Here is a 10,125-nt window from a genome sequence, read left to right on the forward strand (position 1 = left end):
ATTATATGCAAGCCGATCGCAACAAAGATTTTACTGTTTATCTAATCGTTTGGATTTAACGACATCGGACCTTCAGCCGATGTATACTTTAACCGCGGATCGGCGCTTATTCTATCATATCATTATTGGCCAATTGGTTTCTACTAAATTATATTATTGTTATTTTACATTATCATTCATGTTTCAGACTCTACATTGGACATACAATCATTTGCTCAAAACCCCATCGGCATTGGTTGTTGTCTCTCTATCGGCTTGTCAGCCGATCGGTTGTTTACATATCTTTGTCAGTAGTAGGATCAAATCGATTGGCACGCTCGCATCTTATCAAGTTTAGGACTTGCACTGAAATTAAGCAGATCTCCTAGAACTTTGTGTGTTCGTCGATATGGTTCGCATCAACGCAGGCTTGGTACCATTGATCGGACGCAGATTTTTCTTCAACAGGATCCAATTAACCAAATAAGAAATGGCCCTCCCAAACGAAAATGATAAGCTTTACGGGACATATGTTGTGAATTGAACGGAGGAAGTACCCTTAAAACAAGATGCAGGTCTTGGTCAGTCCACTGGTTGGGATAACTAGCGGGCATGCGTTGAATAGCATCGAAAGGAGGGATGGAGAAGAGAAAAATAAAAGAAAAAACGCGTGCGCCCCCCGAAAGGAGAGAGAAACTGAGAGAGTCTAGAGAGAGAGGGAGGAGTTAAGCCGATTTAATGTTTGGGTTGCCCTCGTCCTCACGTCCGCGGCGCCCCCCCATTCCCCCCTCACCCAACCCCAACTACTCCACCTCCGCCTCCGCCTCTCTCAGATCCGCCGCCGCCGTCGCCATGGGCCAGTGCCCCTCCGCCCCCCGTTACCACCACCATCGCCACCCACCCCGCAACCCTCCTCCTCCCTCCCCACCCCCCGCCGACCATGCGCCGCCGCAGCCGCTGCCCACTCCCGACGACGATGCCCCCGCGGCGGAGGACCACACCGCTGACCTCCCCGACGACCTCCTCGCCGTCGTCTTCGGCCTCCTCGGCTCCGCCGACCGCAAGCGCTGCTCCCTCGTCTGCCGCCGCTGGCTCTCCGTCGACGCCGCCTCGCGCCTCCGCCTCGCCCTCGACGCGCGGGCGCCGCTCCACGCCGCCCTCCCGGGGATCCTCGCCCGCTTCCCCGCCGTCTCCAAGCTCGCCCTCAAGTGCGACCGCCGCGCTGAGAGCGTCGCCGACCCCACGCTCGCCCTCCTCGCCGACCGCCTCGGCCCCGCCCTCCGCCGCCTCAAGCTCCGCTCCATCCGTCTCGTCACCGACGACGGCGTCGCCGCGCTCGCCGCCGCCGCCACCAACCTACGCAAGCTCTCCGTCGGCTCGTGCACCTTTGGCGCCAAGGGGATCGAGGCCGTCCTCCGCTCCTGCCTCCATCTCGAGGAGCTCTCCATCAAGCGCCTCCGCGGCCTCGCCCAATCCGAGCCCGTCGCCGTCTCCAGCCTCTGCCTCCATTCCCTCTGCCTCAAGGAGCTCTACAATGGCCAGTGCTTCTCCTCTCTCATCACCAACTCGCCCAACCTCAAAACGCTCAAGATCATCCGCTGCTCCGGCGACTGGGATCCCGTGCTTCAGGACCTCCCTCAGGACGCCATGCTGGCCGAGCTCCATCTCGAGAAGCTGCAGGTCAGCGACCGCGGTGTCTCTGCCTTGTCGGGCCTCGAGGTCCTCTACCTCGCCAAGGCGCCAGAGGTTACAGATGTTGGGTTGGGTAAGCTCGCCACCAGATCGCCACGCCTACGCAAGCTGCACGTCGATGGATGGAAAGCAAACAGGATTGGTGACCGCGGCCTAGCGGCTGTTGCACAGAAATGCGCTGCTTTGCAAGAACTGGTTCTCATCGGGGTGAATTTGACGTCCGCCAGTCTCGAACTGATTGCTGCCAACTGCCCTGCCCTTGAGCGCCTCGCACTGTGCGGGTCTGATACGTTCGGGGATGCCGAGATATCTTGCGTCGCGACGAAATGTGCTGCGTTGCGGAAGCTCTGCATCAAGGCATGCCCTGTTTCTGATGCAGGAATGGATAAGCTCGCTCAAGGCTGCCCACGTCTTGTCAAGGTGAAGGTGAAGAAGTGTCAGGGAGTGACGCCAGAGTGTGCTGAGCGGCTTCGGGCTAGCCGCAACGGAGCCCTTGCTGTGAATGTTGACACGCCAGGTGGTGCTGGTGAATTGCAGGATGCTAGGAGCGTGGATGAGAGTGGTGTCCTGGAGAATGCTGGTAGCGACACCCTGCCGGACGATTTGGATGATCGGATAGGGGGCCCTGACCTTTCCTGTGGCAGCAGCGGCAGGCCATCGGGGTGGAAAGCACGGATGGGTGCTTTTATGTCAAGGAGCTTGTCTGTTTCCATGTTCCGGAGGCGGCCGCGTGTGAGTTGTTATGAGTCATGAGAATTGGATGCTTTGGTTGCTCCATTAGCTTCTTCATTCTTTCATGTTTGTATGTTACATTAATTTATGTTGTTCGTTGCGACCGATGTTTTTGTCTTTTGGGATGGTAACATGCTGTTCTTCCTGATCGGCTTGTTTATAGAAATTCCAGTTTATGTTGGCAGGATACTTAATTATTTATTCTTGCTTTTAATAGCAGGGATGGATGCAATAGCACAGCGCAATCTTATTTTAGGTAGCCTTTTTCTTTGGAAACAAGATATGGAAAACCTGCAATTTGATTCATGTTTATCTTAGCTTCCCATGTTTGTTTCAAGGTCTGAACAAAAATCATTACTTCAATTCAAGGAAGAAGAAACAATTATTGTTAGCAATCAATCAAAGTATGACATCTGGGATGAAAACTTTAGTTTGAAGTTGTGGCTATGTTTGTGGTCATAGTTGTTTTTCTTTTTATCATAGGCGCACATGTAACCCAAGAGCTTAGCGACTGTGTGGATGGTTATGTACGCGAGGGTTTTCCTACCCATTAATTCTTCTTCTTAATATAATGATACACAGATCTGCTGTGTATTTGAGAGAAAAAATTAGTTTGAAGAGGGGCACTGATGCATCAATTTCTTAAGTCAAAGTCACTTGCATCTGTTTTTAAATTGATTATTAAGTATGATAAAACCAAGCCATGTAGCAGAAGAACGTGATGCTCTGTTTATATTATGTGTGTGATTTGTGATTTTCATGTACAGGGGATATTCCTCCTCCACTCATTCAAGATGTCACCATACTGGGATGGAAATTAATTCTTCATTTCGTCTCTTCTAAATGCGGATACTTTCTTATGTTCTTGCTGATTTGATAGGGTGCTGGATTGCATGGAGAATATGTATTTCTTGTACATAAGCATAATACAAACAATGAAGTTATTATTGTCTGTTTGAAGTGCATAAGTGGACTACATTACATGAGCTTTTATTCAAGGAATAACACCTGGGGGTGCCAATTCTTTTTTACATTCTCATCTGCTGAATATCCCTGGGTGGTGATATGTGGAATACTTGCATCCCTGGTGTCACCTATGTCTTACTGGTACATATCAAATAAATGTATTCTTTTCACCCCAAATATTAGGTTTGATTCTTCTGCTTGTTTTTTTGTGTGCATACTTGTGACAAGTTTGTTTCCTTTGGGACCTGTGTTTTGGTTTCTAGTTGGGAGATGAGTTTAGTTGTTCCTCACCAATGCCACTGATCATTCATTACTTACCTAAAGCTAATAACGGAATGCTTGTTTCTCTCTTTGTGTGGTATACAATGTTTGTCCAAACCAGAAAATGGGCAACTTGTATCACAGTTCTCAGGCAGTTCCCTTGAAGGCTGGAACTATAGCTTACAGATAATGTCTGGTCTATTTAGACACCACTGACTATTTGTTTTAAGTACCAGTTTTCTGCCAGATATTTTCCCTGGAAACCATGTGTTTTAGTGATTGGAACCAATGTTATGTCAATTGTCACTTATGTTTGTGCCTATGGAGAGCGTCTATTCTGCTCCACTGGGTAGTTGACATGGACCTCAATGGTTTCTGAAGCTTCTCCCATTTGTGTCATGACGTTTTACACACGGTGTCTGAAAGACTGAACAACTGAAAGTGCAGAATATTCTTAATCTTCTTCTTCCATGCAGACTGTTCAATGAAATGGAGCACTCTTTTCGGTTTTCTAAAGGTTTGGCCATTTCATAGGCCACTCACCGGCAGTTGACTTTGAAGCTGACCAGTTGAGATACCAGTTCCCTACTACTGCTTCAACTAAGGCTTTCTGGAAGAATTCTTGGCCTGTCAAGGGAAGAAGCTGATGAGTACAATTGGTTCTTAATTACTTCCAAGTTGTGGAAATGGTTGTTTAATCTCGTGTATTGCTATCGATGTCATCCATCTTGTTTGTGTGGCTAATTAGCTATATTTATGCTCTTGTCCCTGCTAGGTCACCAACTCACAATTGTCTCAATAGTGGGACAAGCACATGGAGTATGATTATTTGCAACTTGCAAGTCACATTGATGTTTAGTTTTGCGAGGTTTGGTGGTAATCATTTGAAATTAAACTGTTAATTTTTCAAGCTTGTGTGAATTACTCCTATTTGGTTGGATTTGTTGTTCTTATTAATGCAAAAAGGTTATGGTGTCAAAGTGCACGCTTTCTCCGAACTAGTATAAAACTGAACTTTTCTTCTACTAATGCTTCGTTTGATATAGCTAAAGTTGATGGATAATCTTATTTCTTTTAGTTATTTGAGAATATAAACGAATAAATTAAATACTATAAAGCTGAGACTTGATTTAGGAATTATTTTAAATAATATATAGAAAATTTTTACATGAAAATGTACCGTTTTAAAGCTTTAAAACATGAAAAAGAAAATGAAAAATCCAAAATCAGAAAAGAATAGGGCCTTAGGCTTATTCATGTTTACAGAACTACACATGCAGGGAAGAAAATCGATGTGGCGCCAACCAGGTTGCATGAGAATTGTTGACACGATTGCACAAGAATTTCAGATAGATGCGCATTAGAGGACATGGCTGGAGGTTGCTGGCCTGACAGATACTTCCTTGAACAAGGCACATGCTTGGCAGCCTAACAGTGCTGACCAAGTACAATCGTGTCATTTCACTGAGATGTGTAACAAGACATATATCAATATTTGAAGGTAAGATGTGGACGGTATCACAAAACATCAGGAAATGGATTTGACTTGATCATTTGGTTGAACTACAAAATTAATTCTCTCGGTCTCGTCTCGTGTTTAGTTTGCCGTCATATACCATGGTCGGAATGCTTACTGCCATCATACATCAGATACTATTATCTTGTAGGCACCATCTCTTTTAATTTGTTCTCAGATACTTGTTCATGTTGGGAATAACTAATACTGTTTTAACTTTACTCACTTATAGTAACTGTTAAATTATCAGACTTTGATAAGATGTACGGTTGCAATTTAACATGCAACATACTTTGTTACTATAGTATAGTATATATTCTTAAACCTTATAAATTAGAGTGGTAAAAGTTTAAATCCTTCCCTTAGCTAGTTGGGAGAGTTAATGCTATAAAGGAGCCCTCATGTTAACTCACATAATCAAAATTGTTATAGCTGTTATTTCGAAGTGATATTTGCCAATGTATAACACAAATGAAGCCCATACCTTTGGCCCAGTCCAACCTGAATTCACACTGGTTGTATATTTTGGACTTCAACAAATAGATTTTACAGTCTGGTGTAACAAAACAATATAAACATTTCTCAAGTTACTCCATATGTAGGGGGGGGGGTGGGGGGGGGGGCGGGGTTGTTGAGAATAACGTTTGATGTAAACTGTGAAGTGTGAAGTATTAGAATGATCCATTAAAACAGACAAGGTGGAGGTCTAGTTGCAGGTTGCTAGGCATTGTTTGGCCCATAGACCACTGTATATTAGGCCTCTTATCAAGATGTCTTTACCTATGAAGAAAATTTATTGGTCCAAGATCACTGCCTACTAGGCCATCTTAATATAGGAAGGAAAAAGTACACCGAAGGTCCCTCAACTTGTCATCGAGTTACAAAATCGTCCCTAACCACAAAACTAGATATATGACATCTCTCAACTTAACAAAACCGTTCATTTTACGCCCTTCGGTGGTTTCGACTCCGGATTTGTTTCACGTGGCGGCTGAGTTAGCATGGAACCCACGTGAATCCCATATGTTCACCTCTCTCGTATTTCCCCTCCTTTTCTTCATCCTTTTTCTCTCACGGTGCTCTTCAGCAGGGCGGCCGATGGGTGGGGAGAACTGCCGTGGGGGAGGGGAGAGGAGGAGGTCCGGCGGCCGGCGTCGCGCTGGCGGAGGCAACGCCGCTATCCGCATCCTCGTTGCCGCCACCGTGGCGGCCTTCTTCTTCGCCTCTTTCCGCACGCCGCCGGGGGGGGGGGGGGGGAGGGGCGAGGAGGAGGTCCGGCGGGAGTGATGGAGGGTGACGGGCGGCCGGAGTGGAGATGGGCGGCGGCGGCCGTGCTCCGGGAGGGAAACTTTCTGCCTTGCCCCCGTGCCAACGCCAACGAACCAGGAAGGGTCGCGCGCGACAAGGCGGAAGGTGCAGACGGGGACGGAGCGCCGGAGGAGGACCGCGTCGACGTCGGACGCCGCGACGCCTCGGCTGTGGGTCAGGTCGACGGAGGGGAGCGACTCCCAGCGGTGCCGCCACGCGCGGGAGAGCGCGGAGGTGGCCGCCGCCGCTCTTCTCCCCAGCCTCGTCCTCGTCGCGACGGGACGCCCTTCGTCGCCGTGCTCGCCGCAGCCGGCGTCCAAGCCGTCGCAGCTCGCCAACACCAACGCGCAGGGCGTCGCGCGGTACACCATCATCTGCCAGGAGAACGGGCTGGTCCCCATCGTCGGGCCGGAGATCCTCGTCGACGGTGAGCACGGCATCGAGGTGTGCACCGAGGTGACGGAGCGCGTCCTCGCCGCGTGCTACAAGGTGTTGAGCGACCACGTCCTCCTCGAGGGAACGACATTATCCATTTCAGACACGACAAAAATTGCAACTGTCTTCGTCTGTGATCTCTGCTGAATCCATTCTTTTATTTCTGAAAACAGGAGGATATTTAGTGAATTTCGCATAAATCGAGATGAATTCATCCACCTGCAAAAAGAATTCTAAACATATTTACATATCTGCATCAACTTTCTCATTCCAAACAGGCGATGGTGAGCAGAGCGGACACGCCGGCCGCCACCCATCTTGTCCCAATTCGGCTCCTATAAATTTCCCTCCAAACTCGCACTGATTCCTCATAGTACTACCCGCCAATCGATCTCCCGCCACATTGCAATACGGAGGAGGGTTTCACTGCTGTTGCTGTTCGCCGTGGCGGCGGCCGTCGTGGTGGTGACAGCGGCGGAGGCTGCGCCGGCGTCGACATTGGCCGGGCCGACGCGGGCGGTGAAGGTGCCGCCGCGGGACAGGGGCCACGCTGTGGACCTGCCGGACACGGACCCCCGGGTGCAGCGACGGGTCAAGGGCTGGGGCCGGAGCAGAGTGAGAGGAGGAAGGGAGAGAGAGGGTGATGACGTGGGCACCTGACAAGTAGGGCCCATGCTGACTCAGCCGTCACGTTGGATAAAACCAGAGTTAAAACCACCTTAGGATCAAAAGCGAACGGTTAGAGGACGATTTGTAACTCGACGACAAGTTGAGGGACCGAATGTACTTTTTCCATATAGGAATGGATTGAGAAATTTTCTTGTAGGGTCGATCATCCACCGGCCCGTTTAAGACTGGTCCTTTTTTTTCAGATAATGAGAGGAAGATTCTTCTTGGATTGAATTGTTCTGCATTGCTCCAACAACCATCGTCTTTTCCTCTTTTTTTTTTATAAAGAAGATCCATAAGAAATATCAGTGATTAATGGCCTTACCCAGGTGAGCAACTTACAACAAGATAATGCTTAATATGTAAACAAGGCTAGTGAAAGCATCTTCAACAGAGTTACCGAATGGCTCACCAAGCTAAAATTTGACAAGTTTGATAAAAAAAATGCACTCCAACAGTCTTACCATGCAGCTAACCAAACATGGGTACGCGCAAGCCAAATCTGGCTAGCTAAACCGGTTTGTTATCTAGTGGATCCCACCTTCACACCCTCCTCCTTTCCCTCCCCTCTCTGCTCGTACGAGGCGTTCATGGTCGCCCTATAGCTGCCGCCTCCTCGAGCCCGCCATCCACGCAACTGTCGTTTGTGTTGCCTCTCGTGGTCGTCTCGCCCGCTGCGGTTATCATTGAGCCCACCATCCACGCAGCCACTGTTGCGGCTGTTGTCCTCGCTGAAGTCCGTCTGGCCCGCCATCCACGCAGCCACTGCTGCGGCTGCCATCGTCATCGTGGTCTGCACCGCCATCCGTCGCAATCGTCGTCTGCGTTGCCTCCAGTGCTCGCCTCGTCTGTCCCCATTGCTCGGAGATCCTACGACGAGGTCCTCAGCCCCCTCCGCTGGCTCCTCCTTGCGCTGCCTTTGGGCGAGATCGAGGGAGTCAATGGCCACCAGGATCCCTGCCGGCCACCTAGCCATCTGCTGTTGCTGTCACCATCCGCCATCGGGGTGAAAAGAGAGAGAGAAAAGAGAAAGAATAATGGGAAAGAGGAGGAAGAAGGGTGGTAGAGGGTGACATATAGGTCTTAGTGTCGTAGAGTCAGAATGAAAAGTGCGGATGAAGAAACTGTTAGAGTAAGTAATGAGTTTGGCTTATCAAACTGGCCTCCTGGAGATGTTCACAAGTTTATTGTTGGCTCTCTTTCTTGAGCATGTGTCGCACACTCCAGGTTGTGCGAGTGTGTCATGTGTACTGTGCAAGCGTTGCTTAAAAAAAGAATTCCTTAGAGTAACTCACTATGGCATCCCTGTTGGATTCAAGACACGTGGCCGCGCACAAATCTCGGTACAACTTCATCTTCTACCTTCCCTTCCTCTAATCACCGGCAAGGAATCAGGCTTCGAAACGCTTCTCCTAATTTCCCCGCATGGAACCGCTCCTCCGTCTCTTCTTCCTATCTAATTAATTAATGATCTAATCCACCGGCACAGAATCGAGGGTACGCGTTGCTCTCGTCCTACAACACAGGCGATACTAGTAGTAGTAGTCCATCAGCCGGCCTTGTTCATCCAAAACAGATTAATTGTTCCTCCATTACTTCCAATGAACTATGAAAATACATGGAACCAAAACGCTAGGTAATTAGTTTAATCAACCGAACTTAATATACTACATCCAACAAGTCATTTAATCTCCGATTAATCAAGTAACGGTGTAAAAAGAAAGTTCAGATAATTCACTTCTCGCATGTGTAAGGTGATTTAATTTGGTGCAAATGAAAGTCCTGATAATTCTTCATGGAAGAAGAGACAAGGTATAACTCACTTCATCGTTGTATGGTAGATTCATAGATTTCACGGTAGGGGAAGAAGACGAGAGGGACGGTTTCGAGATTCGTATAGCCACGTGTCTTAAATCCAACAGGGGTGCCATACTTGCTAGGTGGCACCCGGTGCCATAGAATTTTTTTCCGGTCAGACTGGCATGCTAAAGTTTTATATCTGGTCTGTGTTGGAGATTTTACTTTTTGACCTTTTTAATTTTTTTAAAAATGAATACTCCCAAACTTATTTTTATATATGAATCTTTTGGTTATACCAGCCCGCCTAACGTGGTAATACAAAACTGCACATCATCCACAGCTGGCATCACAGTTTTATCATGTTAGACCGTATAGAATTTAAAAGATTTAGATCTTGGAAATAAGTTCTTAGAAAGGTTTGTTTTAAAATTAAAAATTCAAAAGGTTTAAAAATAAAAAAAAACATGTATAGTGGAATCTCTAATACCGAATTCTGGAAGGATTCGGGTGCAAAAAGCCCTGCCACATGGCACAGCTTTCTCCCCCTCCGGCAGCCGTACGATCACAGATCTACGGTGAGAGATCGCTGCTATGGATATCATTGTAATATGCAAAGTTACAAGGGTTTATCTTCTACTATTATAAAAGTTTAACTTGTTTTTGCCATGGGATTTTGGTACGTCGTCCCTTTCCGTTTCGCATTTGGACGCATGCGTTTCAAACATCAGTTAACGAGCTATTAAAAAAAAAAAGCTTCCGTCGTAGTC

The 10,125-nt window shown here is 47.8% G+C and overlaps 1 protein-coding gene across 1 annotated transcript; it reads left to right on the top strand.

Annotated features, from left to right (window-relative positions):
- The first annotated feature begins 743 nt into the window (after positions 1-743).
- Positions 744-2,662, top strand: LOC4346401 (F-box protein At1g47056). Its single transcript, XM_015757115.3, has one exon. The coding sequence runs from the start codon at positions 832-834 to the stop codon at positions 2,422-2,424; it is 1,593 nt and encodes a 530-aa protein (XP_015612601.1). The 5' UTR covers positions 744-831; the 3' UTR covers positions 2,425-2,662.
- The last annotated feature ends 7,463 nt before the right edge of the window (positions 2,663-10,125 follow it).

This window comes from Oryza sativa, chromosome 9, assembly GCF_034140825.1.
Source record: "Oryza sativa Japonica Group chromosome 9, ASM3414082v1".
In the NCBI taxonomy this organism is placed as follows: domain Eukaryota; kingdom Viridiplantae; phylum Streptophyta; class Magnoliopsida; order Poales; family Poaceae; genus Oryza; species Oryza sativa.